The 24,215-nt window shown below is 36.5% G+C and overlaps 1 protein-coding gene across 2 annotated transcripts; it reads left to right on the forward strand.

Moving 5' to 3' along the window:
• Positions 1–1,304: 1,304 nt before the first annotated feature.
• Positions 1,305–23,873, forward strand: LOC126968455 (constitutive coactivator of PPAR-gamma-like protein 1). 2 transcript variants are annotated; one of them, XM_050813496.1, is made up of 19 exons: positions 1,305–1,443; positions 1,779–2,003; positions 3,765–3,943; positions 4,028–4,141; positions 4,227–4,373; positions 4,465–4,626; positions 4,713–4,908; positions 5,070–5,179; positions 5,451–5,639; positions 6,594–6,876; positions 6,973–7,132; positions 7,274–7,399; positions 7,482–7,593; positions 9,544–9,768; positions 13,373–13,570; positions 18,301–18,473; positions 20,759–20,847; positions 22,439–22,566; positions 23,770–23,873. In XM_050813496.1, the coding sequence occupies exons 2-19, from the start codon at positions 1,856–1,858 to the stop codon at positions 23,824–23,826; spliced, it is 2,796 nt and encodes a 931-aa protein (XP_050669453.1). In that variant the 5' UTR covers positions 1,305–1,443; positions 1,779–1,855; the 3' UTR covers positions 23,827–23,873. The 2 variants fall into 2 exon arrangements, with proteins under 2 accessions (XP_050669453.1, XP_050669456.1); XM_050813499.1 differs by having other exon boundaries at positions 1,431–1,546.
• Positions 23,874–24,215: the final 342 nt, after the last annotated feature.

Below are 24,215 nucleotides of genomic sequence, written 5' to 3' on the forward strand. Positions count from 1 at the left end.
TTATATTCAAAGTGAAACGAAGCCAAGTTTTATATGACGAAGTAAACAATGCTCTATCTGACATCGTGAACTGGTTTAGCGCCAATAACGTATTGTTAAATAGTCATAAAACCAAATATATTAAATTTACCGCGCCAAATGTCAATAATGTACATTCGAATATTTTATTAAATGGAGAGGTGGTAAAACCAGCGGAATCTGCTGTATTTCTTGGCATTACTCTTGATTCCAAATTGCAATGGAGCCCCCATATTGAAGGATTAGCGAATAGGCTTAGTTCTGCAGCATATGCGGTTATGAAAATTAGACGGTTAACTGACATAGATACGGCGCGACTAGTATACTTTAGTTATTTTCATAGTATTATGTCCTATGGTATATTATTATGGGGCAGTGCGGCCGATATTAATAACATCTTTGTGCTGCAGAAGAGGGCTATTCGCGCGACTTATAACCTAGGTCCTAAAGAATCATTTAGAGAAAATTTTAAAGAAATAAACATTTTGACTGTTGCTTCTCAATACATTTTTGATAATGTTCTGTAACAAACATAAACTTGTTATGCCTACTACTCGGTTGGGTCGAGTTAGTAAGTCTTTTGATGGGCGATGTATATGCTTCTAGAATATGAATTGTTAAAAACATTTGTGTAGGAAAGGTTACTATGACACCAAGGACTGGGAATAAAGTGAACACCCTCAGGCTCTTTAATTATAAATGTTTATTGTACGATATCACATTGTAATCCATATTTTTATATTTAAAAAAAACCCGCTGAGTTTCTTGCGCCCATTCTTCTCAGGTCTGAGGCAGTCTCTTTTGAATGGGTAGTTTTAGACGTTCAATAAGTGATTTTGAATCCTATTTTGAATAAAAATATTTGAATTTGAATATATGACACCACAGGATGATTGGCATTGTCTTCAAGAGTGTGTGCAGAAGATCGGCTGGGCCAGGGTGTTATTCTATTAAGGCTAAACCCACCAAGTGAAGATTTCGACTAACGCCCAGAACTTACGTGTTCCAAATCGGTAACTAGCAGGCTATGTACTCACCGGTTTTGACAACGTGCTCAGGATATCGTTTTTTTGGTAGATACATATAAATATATTTTGTTGCTGTTACTTAGAATAAAAAGTAATTCTGATCAAGTCCTATGGATGAAAAATCAGCTCAGCGTTTTAAATAAACAACTTAATTACATTCACCGGTTATAGCGAAATAGATGGAACTAGCAGCTGTGCACACTCGACTCGACTCAAATAAAAGTTTTATGTCATTTATAATTCATTGTTCAAAACGATATAATAGACATTACTGCGCCCCAAAAAATTATGATTATAAAATCTATAATATTATAAAAGAAAGAATTTTAAAAGAGAGAACAATCTATAGAATACTATATCTATGGATGACGGCAGACTTGCATTTGATAGAACATAGGTAATATAGGAAGAGAAGAGAAAAATTTAGCAAATTTACAAATGGCTTCCGTATCCAACTTTTAGGCTGCCGTAATTTTTGGTGGCATGGTTTTAAATTGTAGGTTCGTAATACAATTCAAAACCATTACTATATTGTTTATGTATTTTCTTTTATGATTACACTTATAAATTCAATTTATGTGTGGTACTCGTAGCAATTGGTACTTAAAAACGTGCCGGTTATTTAGACGTCAGATTTTCTGGCGGATACCTAATACTTTTATTGAAAATAAGAATGTTATTATGAAATATTCATTTTAACTATCTATTTTACTATATGTTGTTTCATTTCAGATCGATTATTAATACAATTGGAACGAACGTTTAGAGTACCTACTGAAACAAGTTGAAGAACCTATAGGTGATCCACCATGGGAATACAAGATCTTCAAACATTTTTGGAAAATGAAGGTGCTGGTGTAGACTTGTTTAGAATTGCAAGATGTCATGCGGGTGGGTTTCGATTAGTACTGGATGCAGAGGGCTGTTTGGATCGTCTGTATGGAGGATATTTTTCAGGTAAGATTTTATGTAATATTTTGGATATTACATTAAGACATTTATTACATTAATGATTAGGTTCGTATTAAATATCTACTTATACATATCATAAAATCGAAACATCCTATTATTATTATTATTAATTATTCTTGATGTATGTTCTGGTCATTAACTATTGAGTAGATTTAATTAAAATTAACAAGAGGTCAAGACAAGGCTACATATTCTCACACAGGCAGGCACAGTATTTTTGCTGCTTTATTCCATGCGGATGACATCATGGGCATTAGTTTGTAGTGCATAGATGTGTGTCAATTTGTATATGTGCATATCACACACACACTGAGATTGTATTCCCCAAACAAAAATTCATATAAAAATTGTGTGTATTAAAAATGTATTTAAAAACAATATTAGGATAAAAGTAGCTTACTTATATGTACATAGCAAAATTTAATAATATGTGTTAAAATATGTGTGGTATTAGTGGTTAATTTGAATTAAGGTTATACAAAAAATTAATTTGATAATATTTAAATTATATTATTTATAAAGGATTAAAACATGTGTAATTTTAACTGTGTTTTTTTGTTAGGTTTATTGCTTAAAGTTACATTTGTATTTTTATTTATCAGTCCCCCTGAAAACATGCTGTGAAAATCATATTGAATTAAATATATATATATGTAATACACAAGAAATCTTAGGTAAAAACAAACATGTGTCTTAATTCTTTAAAAAGTTTTTATTTAGACAGGAATGACTTTCATACAATATTAATAAATATGTTATCCCTTATTTTTTCTGAATTCGATGATAACTTAGGTATGTTCAGTCCGTTGGTAGTTTTCAGGGGTACATCCAAGTCAGCCAGCTAAGTAAAATAATAATAAAAATGTAACTTTTACACAAAAAACCTAATGTAATGTTAACAGTAAAATTCTATAATAGTAAATTCTATCCATATAACATATTTAACATGGAATCATATCATCACATATTTTTGAAGCAATAAACTTCAGCTTATTATTACTTTATAATGATATCTTTGTTATCCCCTCAACACCAGATATTACTAATTTTTAACAAGATTTCTTATGACCTCAAAATATTTTACACATTTTGCCGGACCTGTCATCTTCTATTCTATTCTTTCTAATGGCTTCTGTGGAAGGGGCACCACAACTCGCCAATGTCACGTTTCAGTAGACCAACAAGCTTAGAGTGTGTCATTTGATCGTTGTAAATGAATTTACAAGTGATTATAGTAATGACCGGTGCCCAGAATCAAAACAGATTTATTTTCTTATTATACCTGTAACAAATATACATGCTGTTAGATTATAATGGACAAACACTGATAATATTACTTATATAAAACATTTATTGTGTTAGTTATAACTTAATATTATTTTGTTTAATATATTTACATATAGTATTTACTAAAGGAGTGAAAACAAAGGTGAGGAGGTATTTCATGGAGGTGGGGCGGGGGATTTCAGGATGTATAAAGTTGTACAAGGAAGACTTCATTAAAGGCCAATTATAGAATAAATGGTCTACATTTCCCTCATCAAGTCCACAGTCACATAGAGAATGGTCTCTAATTCTTAGTTTGGCTAGGAATGTCGTGGTATCTTAATTTTTTATATAAATTAATAAGTTGGAGTCTGGCATCTCATTGTCATAATGAAGAACCTACTTAGTCATATTATGTTAGTGTGATTGCTTTTTTGCAGTATGTGTTGACATAGTTTGAACTATTTGATCTTTTTATAGATTGGGCATGTGGAGGACAGTGGGCTCGTTGTGTTCAGTTTTTGACAACACTGGCACAGTCACTGGCTGAGAATCAGGTTGCTCTTTGTGTTGCCTTCAATGGATCACACCCTACACCACCTGCTTTGCCCCAACATTGGATTCAAACACAAGCTATGTACAGGCAACGAGTAAACTCTGTTAGTATATTCATTATTTATATACATACATATTTATTATAAGATACAAACATTTTTAATAATATTAACAATTTTTATTTCCAGGTGTTGCGTCATATTGTTACCAAAGGTACACCTCCCCCTAAAGTATGGTGGGTCCCACCAACTGGGTTGCACTCCTGCTTAAGAACAGTATTAAGATATCTAAATATACCAGTAGTATGTATAGAAATATATATATCTTTAAATGATTTATGTATGATGAGAGCATTTTACGAATATATTTCCCTCAACTTTTGTGCAGATGGTATCATCCGATGATCATTGCCAAGAAGTAGTTGGTCTGTGTCGAGAGAAGGCTTATGCAGGTCTAGTGGGTTGTTCCGGGGAATACTTAGTATTCCAACCTCCAAGATATTTTAGCTCATCTCAATTGAAATTAACTTATAGAGTGAGTAATGAAAAATAGATTACATATTTAAATAATTGTATTTTAAATTATATATGTAAAATATTAATACTTTATTGTTGCCATGTTATAGTCATCCTTGGAAACAAAAGAATATATGGTTCATGACTTACCAAAACTTCTAGACCTGCCTCAAGACAGGCTGTGCCTTTTTGCAGCACTACTTGGCGGAACCATATTATCAGAACAAAGTTTGACAGATTTTTATAAACGTCTTGGAATAAATCTGAAAAAGGTAATGGTCTCAAAAGAGATATATTATTTTTAATTATGCTTTACTATTTTTTTTTCCAATATTATTTAATCAATATGTTATTTCAGCAACAAGTTCCTCCTGAGGGATTAATTAAAACCATTGGACAGTTTGTTCGTGATTTGCCATCTTCTGACATTGATGGAGCTTGTATTGAAATTTTTGGTGATTTAAATGATCTCAGAGCGGCCAAACTTAAGCAAGCTGTTCAGTATTACCTAAATGGCACCAAAGATGGATTTCTCAAATATAAGACAGCATCTGGTAGAGTATTAGTCAATAATCAAATAAATTTGCATTCCTAGTTCAGATTAAGAATTTATGAAAAGATGTTCTGTAAAGAAAAGGCTATCACACAATTATTTAAAGAGAAATGTGGGTCCATTTATAACAAAAAAGAAATGAAATATGTATTTTCTTTTTAGGCCGACGCCCGAAGAATAACAAAAAGAATCAGAAACCCGATATGAGTCCACAATCAACTTCCATGGATTTAGACACGTCTAAACTAGCTACAGAATCTTCAGAAAATGAGGTTACTTTCTTTTATGAAGTATATTGCTGTGGTCATCCACGCCTTTTGTCATATGCATAATATTGCAAACACATTGGCATTATATATTGGCAAATATTGCAATTCATTTAAAAATACATTCTCCACTGTGCTTAATTATATTTATTTGTGTTATAACATATTTATTATTTTATCCTACATATTTATGTTTTGATTTCACCCATTCATTTCTTTTATTCCTTTTTTGTGCACATGTGGATTATTGACCAAATTAAATCTGCATGAATTACAGCAAAAAGGCTTGGAAGATTACAAGTTGGCCACAGCAAATGCGTCAATGAACGCGGATTTTAGCATAGAAGACCATTGTCATGAGTTGACTCATGGAGTAACAGCGATGTCACTTCAGTCTGGAGATGAAGAGATGTTAAGACCGCAATCTAAACCAACTCACAATAGAGAGAGATCGACAACAAAGGAGGTGTGATATTGTGTCTTGATCACTAACAAATTTCATGATCATATTCACAATTTATTGAATCCACATCTGTAATGTTTTCATTCACATGTGAATTAGTTTTGTTGTGTTGACCTGAGCTTATTAATCCTTTGACAATTAAAATTGTCTGCTTCTAGTATTGAAAATCAACTAGAAAAATTATCTTGTTTCGTAATATTCAGAGAATCAATAAAATTTAGATATTTTTTACTCATTTATAATTAATTAATTGTAAGTCAGTGAGAAAGAGAGCTGTCTTATTATTTTATTTAATATGATATATTATCTGACATATAATAATAAATGACTTGGTGTAAAATGTGCATGGTGGTATACTAATTTGGCCATAGTTATTTTTGCTTACACAATGGAAAATAAAGACAACATTTTTAATATTGATTCAAACTGAATAGGAGATGTTAAAATAAATTTTTAAAATGATGCCTACTCTAACCAAACATCACATTAAAAGAAGGCTCACTCTAACCAAACATTACATTAAAATGAGGTTTACTCCAACCAAATATTACATTAAAATGAGTTTAATTCTAACCAAATATTAATATTTTGAATGTCTGCTGTGTATAAGGTTCATCAAGGAGCACCAATCAATAACTTAATGTGTCTCTTTTATATAATTTTTATAATTTAGAAATAGAAAACTGACAAACTTACAGAGTATCTGAAGTGTAATATGTTGAAATATGAATCAAATGAGTTACTACAAATTACACAAAATATAAGACACTAAGATGAAAATACACCACAATAGATAGAAAATGAAGTGGTGAAAATACTCGTAATATAAAAATTTGAAAAAGCTGAATGCATGGTGTTTATAAGTAGAGAACTTATAAAAAATTGTACAGTTCTGGTGAAGGGCTTAAATAAAATGTTGCTAACATTTCGTGTTAAAAAATTTGTCATTGATTTCAGAGCCCAGCAACCATTAGCGCTCACCTGCATAGTGAAGATAACTGCCCAAGTGCACCAGCCGAGGTCTTACGCACCTGTGCTGAACGTCATGCTAGGGGTCTGATGCATCCACATATGCTCTCAATACTTACTCATCGGCAGATTACTCTTCCAGTTTTGATGGAAGATGACAATCACAGAGAAATACCGTCTATACATCACTTTTATCGACCAGTCCGACAGCATATTTATGCTATATTATATAATATGCATCATCATCGCTTCATGGCGCAGAAAGCGAAAGGTACGGTAATTATATATATAATTATAGAGCCTGCTAGATTGATTAGATTGTTGAACCTATGTTAGTCATTTTTTTTAACAAAATTGTCCTTTTTAGATGAAGGTGTTGCTGGTGCATCTACCACTAATGATCAACCATGCACTGTACAAATATCTGAATGGATATATTCTCGTGTGAACCCTGGTAAACATCCTGAAGTTGTACCAGGAGTTGTTCTTGATTGGCCCGTACCTACTGTCCAAAGGCTTTGGTTTGGGTGAGTTTTTTTAAATAGGTAAGATAAATTTTTAAAATTGAAATTGTGGCATATATTATAATGAAAAAATCAGGAGTGGAACCAAAAAAGGCGCTCTATTACAAAAGTAATTTGAAAAATAACTGATTTAATTTTCCTCAGAACTGCTCAGGAAGATAAAGGTCGTCGTTTGAGGGCTTTCCTATCCTGCATGAAGTCTGATACACCTCTCATGTTAAATACCTCCTATGTGCCACAACATTTATTGATATTGGGAACTGTGTTGAGGTAAATACTATTGTTCAATTTAATTCAGTTCATTTAAAACGCATAAATTTTGGATGTTAGAGGAATAAGAGTTATTTTTCAGATACATCATGACATCCCAAATACAGATTTTGAGGCGACAGGAGTTAGACGCATTTTTAGCTACAGCTTTCTCAGGTGATCTCATGAATGCTCTACATCTGCAGGAGATGACAGTAAGTTCATTGATACATCATGATGTGCATTTATTTTGTTTGATTTAACTAAATTTAAATAATGTAAAAAAAAAACATAAGACCTGATGAAATCTTTGAGATATTTTTTCATGAATGGTATGAGAGAAATCGAATGTGGGATCGATGTGGAAATGTTGTTTGTTAAGTGCCTCTTGTACGCCGATGATCATGTCATTTTTTCATCATCGGTTAATGAGTTGCAAGAAATGATGGACTGATTGAACAAGAGCTTTAAAGTGAGAGGTATGAAAGTGAATGCAAAAAAGACGAAAGTAAGAAATGGTATTTGAGAAGGATGAAAGTTGAATGAGTGTAATATTACGATTGAAGGGTTGAACAAGTTACAGAATTCGTATATTTGAATTTAATATATATAATAGCATATTAGTATATATTTCTGGTACTGTGTGGGGACTGGGCATGCAGCGTTAAGGTTAAGCGTATATGCATGTAGATTCTGTTAAACTGTTATAATAGTAGATCTAGCGGCCGCTCGCAAATTGGTTGGCTCGCAACCTGGCAATTAGAATATAATATAAATAGTCTTGAATAATAAACATATTCAGATCATATTTAATAACGATGTTATTTAATAAAATTTAGTAAGTAACAACATCTAATAAGTATCATTGCACGTCCTGTAATAGATTCATTATAAATAAATACAACCATTAATAGTAGCTCATCTACAAACATAATACCTAGGTAACATTGAAAATGTTTAGATAATGTAGAAAGTTGCCAATACTTTTATTGCTTTTCGAAGTAATCTCCGTTCCTCTCTACACATCGTCGTATTCGATAGAACTACTGAGAAAAGCAGTCTCTTCTATGGCATTTTCGTACCCTTTCACCGCATCTTCAGGGCTCGTACAGCGAATACCTCGAATTTTATCTATAGTTCTTGGGAATAAATAAAAGTAGCAGGGCGCCAGGTGAGGACTGTATGTTGGATGACTTATTATGTCGACACCTGCCATAGTTAAATATTCAACAGTTCGTTTTGCGGAGTGCGCTGAAGCATTGTCGTGGTGAAGGAGGATCCTGCTTGGAGGGCGCTGCTGTCGAATTTTTTCCAAGACAATAGGTAAACAACAATTGACATACAAGTCTGCAGTAACGGTTCTTCCATCTTCTAGCACAACTGTCGCGATATGACCTTTCCGACCAAAGAATGAGGCAATCATCGTTTTTCCTTGATTTCTTCCTTTGTTTACCTTAGTTGGCTGATTCTCGAAAGGAAACACCCATTGAGCTGATTGTCTTTTGGTTTCGGGTTCGTGGCAATATATCCAGCTTTCATCACTTGTGACGATGTCAAATACAACATTTGAGTCATCGCCGTTGAACTTATCTAACATTTGGCGACATTAGTCCATGCGAAGGTGTTTCCGGTTGTCGGTTAAAGTATGGGGAATCCATCTAGTACAAAGCTTCCTGACGTTTTAATGTTCGTGTAATATTTTTTGATCTTCACTCTGTATTATCGGTCGCCCGGCACTGATGTTATCTTCAGTAGTCGCTGTTAAAGGACGTCCCCCACGCGGATCATCATTGAGTTTGCTACGTCCACGCTTAAACTCGTTAACCCAATTTTGAATAGTGGCACGTGATGGGGCTTCATTAAGAAATGCTGATCGCAGCCTACTCATAGCTTTGTTGTCGAGTAAGCCCCCAACGAAAGTCATAATAAATCATTGACCGAAATTTTCTCGCGTTAGGTTAATTTTCACGAGTCTTAGATTTGCCGCCAATTCACAAAATCAAATGACAAATGAATGCAATGTGCTACATTAGGTTACCAAAGAGTTCTAAAATTGAAATTCAAAAAAAGTATTCATTAGCAATGTTTCCAAGTGGCCGGTTCTAAACATTTTCAGTGTCCCCCACGTATAATTTCGCAATGTATCTGAACGGTGTAACATGCAGGTGAGCGGGCTCAGCGCGCGCGGCGTGCAGCTGGCGTCGCTGGTGATGGCGGGCGCGGAGGCCGCCGTGCTGGCCAACGACGCGTGCGGCGCGCCCGTGCCGTGGCTGGCCGCGTCGCCCTGGCTGTTCTTCGACGGCAAGCTGCTGCAGCGCAACCTGGCGCGCGCCGCCTGCTGCAAGCACCTGGCGCAGCTGTGTGACAACCACCTGGACACCGTCGTCAAGGTAACTCGCTCTACACGCTCTACACACTCTACGTATTTCGTATTCCCGCTTCGACTTCTATACTCTTGAAAAAAAAATTTGGTGGCGGAATAGCCCGTCTCCCTTGGCATCTTCAGATTATTTCATAATTCTAAATAGCTTGTATCATCATAAAACTTAAATAAGCAAAAAATAGTTTCTATCGATTTCCGCATACATTTCGATGGAATTAATGACAAATTATCCCAGAATCTAAGCAGACCATTGCGTATCTGTGAATTAAATAAATAAAAGCAGGGTAAAAACTATCTTTTTAACCGATGACGTTCTATACATACGGACATATCACCCAGTCTGACAATGGAACGGCAAAAGTGTGCTCAAAGACAATGTAAGCACACTTTTCTCCTTAATGGCGTGTCAACTGTGTCTCAATCAACAATCCTAAGCGTGCTATAAAAAGTGCTTAAATAATTAATTAAGGACTCTAAAAAAGATGGTGTGACTTATCATGAGTAATTTAACAAAATTAATAATTTTCCTTTAAATATGATAGAATTATTGACAATTCCCAGACAAAACCCACTTGTCAAAATAAGACAGATGAAAGGACACAGTTAGAAATGAAAACAATAGAGTCACTCTTTTTAACCAACTTCAAAAAGGAGTTGGGTCTCAATTCGTCGGTATGTTTTTTTATGTCTCAGAACTTTCGACTGGGTGAACCGATATTGAGAATTTTTTTTTAAGCTGTGGCTTCTCGTGTGAGATCCCATTGCAATTTGTTTCAGATCTGATAATGCCACCCATGAGAAAACCATAAAAGTCTTAAATTTGCTATAAGAATGTACACGACAAATTTGAGAATTACTCAATATTGCGCCAACTGATTTCGATAATTCTATTTTTATTGGTAAGAATATACTTTAAAAATAGTTTGGTTAGGTTCCGATTATGGGATCCATGACAAAGTAACAGAACTCTTCAATTCTTAGGAGCAAATTAACGATACTAAGCCGAATCTTTTATATGCTATCCGGATATTTGAGTCACCTACCGTCACGTCGTTTTCAACTAATGGTCGTAGTCAAATATCAATGGAACTCCTTAACAATGTACAGTAAGGGTGCGATCTGTGGCAGAATTTCTAACTGTCTGTATTTAAAATTGCAAAGCGCTTACATGCGTTGCTGCATTGTAAAATTTAGTAGATCTACACAAATTTAGACAAATTATAAGTTAGTGCAGTTCAGATTCACTTTAAATCTTATATTTCGACTTTCATTTTGTATGAGGTGCATTGTCTATATTTATAGAACGTCATTGCTTTTAACATAAAAATAAAAATTAAAAGATTATATTGACTCTTGCTAAAATGACAGCTTGTTATCGTGCGGGCAAGCTATAGATGCTATTCTTAATGTTTCTTGTTATACGCTCCCGCTGCGCAACAATTACATATCCTTAGCTCCCCTTTTTTTTTGCGGAGCGGGCTGCACCGATCTTACTCATAGTCTTAGAACATCCTGAATTACTGGCCAACCTAAATTATGAATCCCTGATAATTTTATATATAAAATATTAACGTGTAAGTAAATAGCCGTGGGGTATCCAGCAGAGCAGAATAAACCTCCCTCACTGACCGTGGGGTATCCGGCAGAATAGAATAGACCTCCCTCACTCATACCGAGGCGTCGTAAAAGGCGACCAAGGTATTTCGACGTCCGTAATATCATCAAGAATTTACGCTCGTTACGTGTAAACGCTCCGGACTCTTCCCATAGTAAGGCGGTAACAGAAGAATCTTGGGAACAAACGCGAGAGGTTTTGTTATTGGGTAAGTTGAATGAACGTAATGTCATGCTTGGAGATTTGAATGCAAGGGTTGGAGTGAAGCGTGAGGGGTATGAAAATGTACTTGGGATGTTTAGAGATAAGAGTGTGAATGACAACGGCATATACTTGTTAGATGTATGTGTGGAGATGGAGCTTTCTGTGATGAATACGTGGTTTCATGATAGATCTTGTGATAGTCGATGAAATAATAAGAAAGAAAGTAGTGGATACTAGAGCCTATCGTGGACCAGATGTCGGCACAGATAACTATTTGGTAATAAGCAGAATTAGTGGTTTGTTTAAACGCTGACAGAACAGATCAAAAGGGTCAGCTTCTGAATTAGAACGTATTAAAGTAGAAAGATTGAAAGATCAGCGAGTAAAAGAGATGTATAAAAAGCAATTGAGCGAACGGCTAGAAAAAGCTGGAGTGATGTTAATGAGAAAAGTATGAATGATGTATTTAAAACCAACATTATAAAATGTGCTGAAGATGTATGCGGTGTGACTAAAAGAAGGCGTAAGAAATGCCAGAATGTCGACTGGTGGGATAATGAAACTAGAAGAATGGTTGAGGAAAAGAATAATGCATGACTGGATGTCTTAGCAATAGAAGCAACGAATAGAGTCAGTGGCGGTATGAATGAAGATAATGTTAAAGAAATCAAGGACAAATATAGATGCGTGAAAGCGAAAGTTAAAGAATGTATAGAGAAGAAAAGGAATGAGAAAAAGGTGAAATATGAGGAACAACTCGGCCCAAGTTTCCGAGATAATATAAAACTGTTTATATAAAACTGTTTTGGAAACTCTAAAGAAGCGCGGGGCAAAAATATAAATACATCTATGACACTGATTAGGAATTAACAAGGTGAGGTCATGAATGAAGAAAGTATGATACTCTCTAGTTGCTGGAAGAATTATTTTCAGAGCTTATTCGAGAAAGATGTAAGTGAAATAGAGATAATAGATATGTTTGTGGAGCCGAGTGATGAAATTGGAATGGATGAAATTATGAAAGCGTTAAGAGGTATGAGGCCAGGAAAGTCGACTAGGCGAGTGACGACTGAAATGTTGAAGGCTGGCGATGGACTAATAGTAAGCATGCTGCATCGCCTATTTAATTTATGTTGGAACAGGGTTAAGTTCCTGACCATTGGACAAAGTCAGTGATTGTCCCAATTTATAAAGGCAAAGGTTAAAATTTAAAATGTTAAAATTATCGCGGGATCAGCCTTCTTAGTGTTGTTGGAAAAGTGTATGCCAGAATATTGATTGAAAGAGTAATGAATGTGACTAGCGACAGGATTTGGGATGTGCAAGCGGGATTTCGGAAGGGAATGGGATGTACGGATCAAGTCTTTCCCTTACGCTGCATCACTGAAAAATGCCTGGCAAAAAACCAGAGAGTATATTGCGCATTCAAAGACTTGGAAAAGGCTTAATATAGGGTGAATAGAAAGGAATTATGGAAGGTGTAATCTATGTATGGGGTGGACAATTTTCTGATAAGGGCTCTGAAATCTCTGTACAGGGATTGTCGAGCCTGTTTTCGGATTAATGGTGCCTATACGGGCTAATTTGATATCTCCAAAGTTATCCAAATACAAATTCTTACTTTAAAAAAATCAAAATATTTGGATAATTTTGGATTTCCGACAAGGTTGTGTAGCCTCGGCTTGCCTTGGCTGTTCAACCTATTTTTATTATATGCGGCCGCCTACTACGCTACAATATATTATGTAGTCAGTGTTGGGATCCATGACTAATAATATTCACCGTTTATTAGATCGAACGCATGCGGAAGGCAATCCTGGAAGGCTTGGAGGTAGAATTCGCAATGCCGCCGCTGCCACTGGTCGGCGTGGTCGGGGATCCGATGGGAGGGTGGCGGGGCCGCGGGCGTGGAGCGCGTCTGGAGATAGCGGGCGTCGTGGTGGGCCAGTGGGGCGGGGGCAGCTACCCGCGACCGACGCGCTACCCGCAGGTGAGGGACGCGACTTGGTGAGCGATCATATATGTGGGCCAGTGGGGCGGGGGCAGCTACCCGCGACCGACGCGCTACCCGCAGGTGAGGGACGCGACTTGGTGAGCGATCATATATGTGGGCCAGTGGGGCGGGGGCAGCTACCCGCGACCGACGCGCTACCCGCAGGTGAGGGACGCGACTTGGTGAGCGATCATATATGTGGGCCAGTGGGGCGGGGGCAGCTACCCGCGACCGACGCGCTACCCGCAGGTGAGGAGCGCGACTTGGTGAGCGATCATATATGTGGGCCAGTGGGGCGGGGGCAGCTACCCGCGACCGACGCGCTACCCGCAGGTGAGGGGCGCGACTTGGTGAGCGATCATATATGTGGGCCAGTGGGGCGGGGGCAGCTACCCGCGACCGACGCGCTACCCGCAGGTGAGGGACGCGACTTGGTGAGCGATCATATATGTGGGCCAGTGGGGCGGGGGCAGCTACCCGCGACCGACGCGCTACCCGCAGGTGAGGAGCGCGACTTGGTGAGCGATCATATATGTGGGCCAGTGGGGCGGGGGCAGCTACCCGCGACCGACGCGCTACCCGCAGGTGAGGAGCGCGACTTGGTGAGCGATCATATATGTGGGCCAGTGGGGCGGGGGCAGCTACCCGCGACCGACGCGCTACCCGCAGGTGAGGAGCGCGACTTGGTGAGCGATCATATATGTGGGCCAGTGGGGCGGGGGCAGCTACCCGCGACCGACGCGCTACCCGCAGGTGAGGGACGCGACTTGGTGAGCGATCATATATGTGGGCCAGTGGGGTGGGGGCAGCTACCCGCGACCGACGCGCTACCCGCAGGTGAGGGACGCGACTTGGTGAGCGATCATATATGTGGGCCAGTGGGGCGGGGGCAGCTACCCGCTCATAGCGAAGAAGAAGAAGCATAAATTAAACACAATGGAAACGCCCTGATGAGCTACACCTACCCAACGCGAGGTGTGTACGCGGGCGTGCAGTCACCAGATGCGGAGATCCTTGCATGCTACATGATGCAGATTTAAAGAAAAAGCGGGAATAACCTACCCCCACCTACCCTGTAAATTATCCCTAATTGTAGGTATCTGGATCTGGACCCTTGTGCACGTATCCTAGCTAGTGCGTGTGTCTATGTGTGTGTACCTAGCCGAATTGTGTACCTACGGGGCCTACCTATTGTCTTCCTAATGCCCTAGCCCAAACCAAATGGTTCGAAAAATATATATAACTAAGTACGGGATGTCTGTCCCCAGGAGACCTGGGGTGACTAGGAGACGGTATGTGGGTAGGAGAGGGTGTGTGTACATCGTGCAATGTACACAGGATGGATTTTCTTCAAATGTAGTGGTTTAATTTTTGCAGACAACTTGTAAATTCTGTTTGATCCAAATCAAAGTATTGTTCGTTATTTTAGTCTAGTGCTATGTACGATTTTTGTATTTCAATAGCTTGGAATAGCTGGTCGCGTGTTTTCTCAGGAACAGCTGTTACATTAATCATTATGTATTTGTTGCATCTTGTATCGGGAAATAGGCAAAGACTTGTAAGTGGGTTTCATATTCCGCCATTTTAGTTTCTAAGAGTTGTTGTTATATTTATATATTTAGAAACATATAGTCACATACATATTCAGGTTTACAAAGAAATGTTAGTACCGAATTAGACCTACAGTTTCCTTAAAATTAATATTTTATGACAATTAAGACTAAAGTACAGCAGAGAAAAATAAGTTATACAAAATAAAAAAAAAGAGGCACTAGTAAAAAAAAATGTTAATAATAAACTAAGATTTACTAAATTACTTACTTACTTATTTACTAAATTATAAAAAAAAAATGTTGTGGTTAAACAGTTATAATCGTTCAAATCTCACTTTTTCTTAGCACAATTAGTATATTCTTTTTAAAACTGGACAAGGTTTCTTTAAAAATATCTAAGTCATCAAGTTTTCCATTAAGAAGTCGACAGGTCCGCCTTATATAACTATTTCCAGCATAGCATGTCCTACTTTTTTTAACTACGAACAAGGGTTTACTTCGACAAGTACGTATATTTCTTTTGGGGACTTGAAAACTAAGGGCCTGTAGTAATAAAGGAGCATCAATGTGGTTATTTACGATTTTATAAAGTAGCATTGCATCAAAAGAGTTTCGGCGATCACTTAATTTGACAACATTGTGAATATAACATGATTCAGCGTAGCTGGAGTACCTAGAATTACTATTATAATCGAGTGACTAAAGTTGTTGTATGATTCTTAGATTAGTTGGTAGCTTTTTATTTGCTGCTGATATTAGATTACTAACGTTTTTGGTGTCAAAATGCTGTAAATAATAGACAGGTATACTTCTAGTAACCCTGTATGATGTTCTGTTATCTCTCTTATGTTGTCATTGGCTAATTGGTATGTTTCTATTATTTGTATGTTTACATTGTTCTTATTCCTTTATACCATTTGTTGTTTTCGTACATATATTGTATAACTTGGTTTAGTTTTGTTTGGATTTTTTGTAACTTCTGAGTTATTCTATTCTCGGTTTCATTTACTTGGGATACCGTTGCTAACATAAATTATGTTTGGTGATTGGCAGCTTCAATAAGTTTTTGTTGGTTATTATTCAGCGAATCTATGTCTCTGTAAGTCTCGTCACTTACACCAAAAACAGATGTTAACATTTGTCCTAAAAGTCCTCTTTTCTTTCTGGTTTGGTTTGCTTCTGTAAGTTTCTTTTTTGTTCGTTCATACTTTGATTCGGACTCTTGATAAAATGTTTTATAATGTGTCGTTTTTTCTACTGCCGCTCTTGCAATATACACAGCTCGTTGAATTGTTTCACTCCTTTTATATTTATTAAGTTATCATCAAGAGTTTTCTTTTCGAAATTGGTATTTATTCTGAAGGCTCCTCTGTCAATACTTGCGGTTCCTATTTGTTCGACATTAAATCCCGCTTTCACGTTTTTCAATGTGTAGGTTGATGTTGTACTGTTCAGCACTTGAAAACATACGAATAAGAACAAGAACCATTGTCCAACACTTGTAAGATTTCTGGCTTCTATTTTGTCTGTTTTTCATTTTTTTTACTTATATTTGTTTGGATTGTGGTAATCATATTATTTGGTAACGGAACAAGTTTATGAATCGAACGTTTTTGAGTTGTACCGGATGCATTTTCTAAGGTATTCAGACGAGTGTCGTGGATCCATGTGACATGGTGATCGCTTGGTAGTAGTATTGGATGTTTCTATGTGGAAGGTTTAATTTGTGAAATCTTCTTCCGACTCTTGTCTTCTTGTCTTATAAATGGATCTAAGTATGAGAGTCTTATTATTTTTCTCAATTGATAACTCTTTTGTTAAGGCCTTGTATTCCTTTTGAAATACTTGTTGTTGTACTTGTGCTATTATTCTGTTTGTTGTAATAGCTAGTTTCTCACAACTTAAAGGTTCTTTGCTTCTTTCCATATTCTTCAATCGGAGACAGTATGATAGAACTCGTACCATTCTTTTAAAACTTGAAAATCTCTCCCATATTTCATTGTGCGATTCGATAGTTGTTGCCAAGTTAATGTGAATGCTTGTTTTGATTTCCTTACATATTTCATGTATAGTTTAAGTTACTGGCAGGATATTGGTTTTTAAATAAGTTGGGCCATTCCACCACAGTGTAAAGTTGTGGAGTTTACTTGGTTTAATTCCGTCCGGTTTATTCGACGTTATTACGTGAATTCACTTTGTTTGTGGTATCAGTTTTTGTATCTTAGCTACCCTATTAGATACAAACGTTTTTAATCTAGTTGCTTCACCTTTGACGCATCTTATTAATGTAATCATTGAGTCTGTCTAACAATAAACTTCTGTTTTTGAAAATTTCATTGTATCTACGATATTTTCCATCAGTTGGGCGAGTATCACTTTTCTCTTCCAGAACAAACAAGAAGTACCTAGCAAGCGCTAGAAGAGCTAGTGCAGCTGGAAGACATAAGAAGTACCTAGTAACTGCTAGAAGAGTTAGTGCAGCAGTACTCCACGCTTTTAAGCATCCTTTCACTGCGGCTAGAAAACTTTTAGTCGCCAGTCAATCGGTCTTGTGAGTTCGCTTGACCAGCAGTGAGGAAATCCATCCTGTGTACATTGCACGACGTATACACACCTTCTCTCTAACCTACCTACCGTCTGTCACCCTAGGTGTCCTGGTGACAGACAATCTCGTACTTATTTATATATTTAGTTCGAATCCTATAGTTAGGGTTAGGGCATTAGGAACGCGATAGATAGGGCTCGTAGGTACACAATTCTGCTAGGTACACACACACAAACACTCACACACAAGGGTCTAGTTCTAGATACCTACAATTAGGGATAAATTACAGGTTGTCGGGGTAGGTTATTCCCACTTTTCTGTAAGCGCATATGGTGACTGCAGGCCCACGTTCACACCTCGCGGTGGGTACCGTGTAGCTCATCGGGGCGTTTGCATTTGGTCCTTCGAGCCGGATTTAATTTACACACCATTTGCAAGGTAGATGCTCGCAGATTCTTTTTCTTACGACGGTTTTTTTTGCTTTCCAAATCCCGACTTAAAGTCGGGACTTAAAGTCGGGACCTTCGGACCCCTCCAAATGAAGTGTACGTTTCTATAAAGGAGGTCGCTTTTGTGATATTGATTTGAATATGTATTCCTTGGTATAAATGTCACCGTTCGTCGTCCAGGTGAGCTACGTGGGGTACACGCCGCAGCCCCGCAACTCGTACGGGCGCGGCGCCTGGCGCGCGCGCGGGGCCCGGGGCCGCGGGGGCCCGGCCGGGCGCGGCGCGGGGAGGCCCCGGCGCGCGCGGCGCTCGCCCGGGGCCCCGGTGCGGGCCACCACGCTCACGGTCAACGGGTACGGTCACTGTGTAACCTTTACTAACAACACAATACAACACGAATGATATCCTCTCGGTAATTATTGTCTTAACTTAGATTAACGATTGGTGTTCGCCGCGCCCGACTAGATACCGACTACCTCAGATAGCATTTTTTAAGTAGGTAGATTTTTTATTGCGGTTGATAATTTGCCTCGGTGATTGGTATATTTATGAGGGAAATAAAAAATAATAACGATAGTCAGAAATGTTTTTGTCCGAGGGGTGGATCTTTAACGAGCTATTTTATATTGTAATATTTTTGGTATATGAAGTCCATTAGGACTGTATATTAATTGGGAGCTAATTCGGCTCGGATCCACACTAAGGTATTTGTTTCTAATATCAAAAACCTTTTTTATTTCATACAAAAATTACATACATTGGAATATAGCTGTCCGCGCCCCACCAGGAGAATGAAATAATAGGATTTATTATAGTAGGAAAATTAAGATACTCCCGTCACGTTTCTTCTTGAGGTATTTGACATACACGATGAAGTCCAATAATTGTCCAAGGTATTCCACGCCAAACGCACTGATTTTTCCTTCAATATTTCACAAACACTTTAACACCGCAGGCCTGCTAAATTTCACTGTATCTCGCACAGTTTATAATACTTAAAGTAGAATCGCACTATATTTTTAAGCTTTTACACAAGGTTCAGCGTGATTATAGGTATCGCATCACACGAGGGCGGCCATTAAGGTTTTTACAGACACCAAATACAAATGTTTTCTCATTAGCGGCGAGCGAAAAACTGATTGTCCATAGGAAGAGGAAATGACATAAGGACATGAACAAGCGATACACAGACAGGTTTTATGAATGAATGAAACTCAACAGCAGTATTACTATAAGATACTATATATTACACTATAAGTTGTTTGTGTGCGTGGCATCTTGACACTCAATGGCATCTTTAAAATTTTGTGACATTGCTTCGTATTATTTCACATTGAAATTAATAAAATACTTACTGGTGATATTTGATCTCAGTATCTTTCTTATTTCTTGTAGTATTATTATTACTTAATTTTGCTACGCAACCCGGCATTTTAATTTCAATCGCAGCAGTAATATTTAGCAAAGTTTAACAGAACATGTGGCACGTCAACGTCACATATTGCTCGAGACTGGCTCGAGCACGCCCACTTGGGTGTAGTATTAATTGCCTCACTTTGCGACTATGCCTGCGGTATCTAGTAGGAGCGCAGCGGAGACCAATCCTTAATCTAAGGTCGTTAATATACATATTATTTGAGTTTATATGGGTTTACAAACTTTGATATATCTTTCAATGACCACTATTATTGCAACCTATATATACTTGTTATTAAACGGTTTCTCTCGATGCTGAATTCTAGGAGAATCAAGACTTGTACAAAACGCCGTAGCATTCTACTCCGCCATCACTGTCTAAACTCTAAAGCTTCTACCTTCTTTATTTCACTTCTTCCAGCAACCATCTTACGCATAAATAACTAGAAATATATCGAGTCAATGAGAGATTGCATGAGTGGTGTATTATATCCATGATGACATATTTATATATTATATTAGTCATTAGGTAGGCCGTAGTAGTGGCATATGAGTAACTAGGTACTGAGACAAAACTTCTTGAGCGGGCAAAATCGTCACCAATTTTGGTAGGGTTGTCATAAACAAGTGTTACTTCCTGTTATCTTCCTAAGGACGATGGATCATACAAATATAAATATCAAATATTTACTTACCTTTTTATTTGTAGTCTTTGGACAGTTAAAATATGATACATTTTTATTTTTTCTTGTATTATTCACGCATACAGTACAGTAAACAACCATATAAATTAATATAATATTAAAATATCACTTTTATGAAAATTTATTGAAGCAGGCGTTACTTTGCGGAAATCCATAATTTTGGCGAGTCATGGACTGAGGATGCTTCGTGTAGAGGCGAAACACGTGTCGAATTGTTTAAAGACGAATATTGGCGGAATTAACACTATTAACTCAATTCATTTGGATTATCACTTTTATGTTAAAATATTTAAGCTTGCTATTAATAAAACAATACGTATGTCGCGCTTTTACTGCGATTGTCAACTGGCTGCGCGATGGTCTACCGGTTATAATCAGAGTCGCCGCGTACGCAGCAAGCGGCCAGTGGACACTCACACTTTCACCGGATCATTGTGCTGATTGTGGTAGTGGTATCCCCGCTTAATCATCCCAATATTTTTTAATATAAACTTATATCATATTATATTTCGTTTTAGAAAAACTGTCAGACCTGACGAAATGAACCTGCAATTAGATGAGGGTAGCGCCCATGAAGATAATGCAGCTTTTGATAATGACGTGGAAGGTATTTGTAATATATTTTGAATACAATACTCATACAATACTTCTCTTATATACAACGCTATTTGTGTTCATTATGATCTGAGTCGAAACATTAACATTATAAATCGCAGAAGCATTGAATGTCTGATGTGCCTGTAACTTCACAGGCTGCAAACACACTTCAAACCAAAATATACTAGTGTTTTCTGGCAGAAAATATCGATGTGTTTTCAGACGAACATGGCACATAACACCATAAACATAAAATATGAAATTGCATACACAAACAAAGCGTGCGAGAGATAAGAACATCTGTAGCACAGATCTATTGTTAATGTAACTGTATATTAACTTACTATTTATTACTTTGCTCCTTACATTAAATATTTGTAAATACAACATTTTGACCATTGATAAGATACAAGTTAATAATAATTAAATACTACTAACAACTAAAGGAGAATGGCCAGCATTGTATGGAGCTTGGGCCAAGTACAAACATGTTTGTGTCTCGATAAATGTTAGCATAAAATAAAGCTTGATAATTCTTTTTTCATTCACAAAAATATATTTCTGGTTGGAATCCCAGGTTCAGATAAAAACAATTTTAAAGAATGTTAGGTTATGTTAGTTTGTTATATAGTACAGAAGTATTCTGAACTATTAAACAATCGTGATTTAAAGTATGATGTTACCTATTTAAAGGTATAGATGGCTCTTAACCTATACCTTTAAAAAGGTAACTAATCACTTACATAATAAAGTAAGTAGGTACAGTACTTCTTTAATTCATAATTAATAACACTCACTGTAATAGTTTTAGGATATACGGAGAAAATGTAATTAGTATCTCAACTCGACGCAATAAAAATACAAAACAACGGCAGGGATTGAAATAAAATTTAAATAACCTTTGCTGTTGTGAATTACGTGTAGGTATTTAGTTTGAAGTATAACTTAAAGAACTCTGTGGTACTAAAGATGAAAAAAATGACACTGAATGTCAATGACAACATGTCAACTACATGACGAGTTGTTTCGATTGTATTTTAACTAAATATTATAATATTATATTCCAAAAAATCGATCTTTTTAAATGTACTATGAAGATGCAACTCTTAATCGATTGATTCGATTTAAAGTTGCGAGAATTTATTGCACTTTTTATAAATAACTAGCTGACCCAGCTAACGTTGTATTGCCGATATTAAAATCGCAATACAAAAGTAACTGTTGATTATAGATGGGTGAAAATTTGAAGTTGTATGTATTTTTAATGCTGACTCATAATCAAACAAATTAAAAAAAACATTAAAAAAAAATTTAGGGGATGAAAAATAGATGTCCTATTCTCAGACCTACCCAATATGCACTCAAAATTTCATGAGAATCGGTCAAGCCGTTTCGGAGGAGTTCAAAGTTTAACACCATGGACACGAGAATTTTATATATTAGATTTCTTGGTTAAAAAAAAAGAGGTTATAAATTTAAATAAAATTGACACTTATTTAATCATAAGCATATATCTTAACATTTGCAGACAATACGGGTAAGATTAACTATGGAATTTAATGCTTAATTTTTGGAAATAGAAAAATGTTTATAATTTGTAGGTTCACAACAGCAAAAAGGCAAATCTGGGAAAGGTGTTAAGAAAAATATGGGGAAAGGCAAAAAGAAGAGTTCAAAACCAGATGCACAACAATCTGTGGAATCGAATGGTCCTCTTGAAAAAAACAAGGTAATGTTGACCTTGTAATACCAGATAACTAGTATTTTTATTTTTCAGTTCCGACTCATCTCTAAGTTTTGAAAATACCTCGTATTAACTCATTAAAAAACCTATGAGTTTGTGATCAAAATCCAAATCACGACACTACGTAAGCTAAACAGCTACGCAACAGAAAAAGCAAAAAAGGTGGGGATTAAATTATACACACATTTTACCAAACTAGGCAAAGATTATCTTTGATGAACGATTGTTGTAATTATCTTAGTTTCACACCAGCTTGAAAATTTCCAATTATGACACGAAACCTTTAAGTAGAGCAAGTCTTTATTTCCTTTAAAATGAATTACAGCTGATAATAATTAGTACAGTACACATTTCATTGAAAACTTTCAAATATTTTCACGTTGTGTTGATGCGAAAATGGCATGAGATAGTGAAATCTGATTCCGGAGTTTATTAATTCGGAAGCTAGTGCAAATATGAATAGATAAATACTTAAAAGTTTATGATGAACAATCAAATCCCCACTAGTGATATTATAATTAAATAATAAATGCTTATTTTGGAAGGAAAAAGGAGGAGGAGAAGGAAAAAACTATGACTAAATTTAAAAAATCAAAGTCGGTTCTTACACATAACGCGAGAATTGAATGCAGAGTTCAGGAATGCAATAGTGCTGTTACCTTATTATAATTGATAACCATAATCACGAGTTTGTCGATAAATTTAAATAATGCTTTAAGTTTATCATTTAACACTAGGTTAAAATGATGAAACAAATATTTTATAATTTTAACCTAATAATTAAATCTCAAACCTTTGTTCTGCCTTTCTTCACACATGTTTAGAACATTTTTCGACATTTATCGTGCTTGGCGATAAATAAAAACTCGTTTTTTTTTGGAATGGAAGCTGATGGACTTAGATCAGTCAAGTTCAGTATTAACTAGGTAGCACGGTAAGCGAAGACTACGGCACAGCACTACACTACGTGAGGCGTGCGCCAAGCGGGGGGAGATGCTGCGGCTGTATACGCCAGACCCCGGCTGCATTCAACTCGCGCCATATTACTGTACAATCCAATATGACGCCCATGGCTTATGACACTGTTTTATTACTTGAACTTACGTTAATTAAGACTTTTTACTAAGGTTTTTCTTATTTTCGAAGATTCTATGAATCTGCTATTAATTCATTATTTTATTGTTAAAGGTTGATGTAATTGAGAAGGAACATATCGGCCAGGGCGACGCACCAGTTTCTAATTAATTATTTTTTCTTTTCTTGTTTTAAAAGAATATTATTGTTATTATGTATTTATTTTTTATCTTACATTTTTATCTCTGCCATTCGGATTATCATCATCAACAACTGATTGATAGATTGCTGCAAATTTCTTTCTCAAGAATTTCAAGCTGACAAAAAATGACAATTAATATTGTAGGCAATATTTAAACTGTGATTAGCACGTATTCGAGCTGATAATGAACACACATGAAATTGCCTTATTTGTAGACCCTGCATGGTCTCGTAACACCAATAAGTATAAAAGTATTATAAATGTATACGTGCCTGAACATCAGAGACTTCCCAATTTTGAGACTGATCTTATATTAATTTGACACTCAATGTGTTTTATTAATTGTAATTTCAAGTGA

The sequence above is a fragment of the Leptidea sinapis genome, chromosome 15 (genome assembly GCF_905404315.1).
Source record: "Leptidea sinapis chromosome 15, ilLepSina1.1, whole genome shotgun sequence".
NCBI classification, from domain to species: Eukaryota; Metazoa; Arthropoda; class Insecta; order Lepidoptera; family Pieridae; genus Leptidea; species Leptidea sinapis.

Bases quoted from the DNA above. Each gene is read 5' to 3' on its own strand.
- LOC126968455 (XM_050813496.1), top strand. From the start codon at position 1,856: ATGGGAATACAAGATCTTCAAACATTTTTGGAAAATGAAGGTGCTGGT. The intron at 2,004-3,764 runs GTAAGATTTTAT...ATCTTTTTATAG, and splicing joins GTATGGAGGATATTTTTCAG to ATTGGGCATGTGGAGGACAG. The intron at 7,133-7,273 runs GTGAGTTTTTTT...AATTTTCCTCAG, and splicing joins GTCCAAAGGCTTTGGTTTGG to AACTGCTCAGGAAGATAAAG.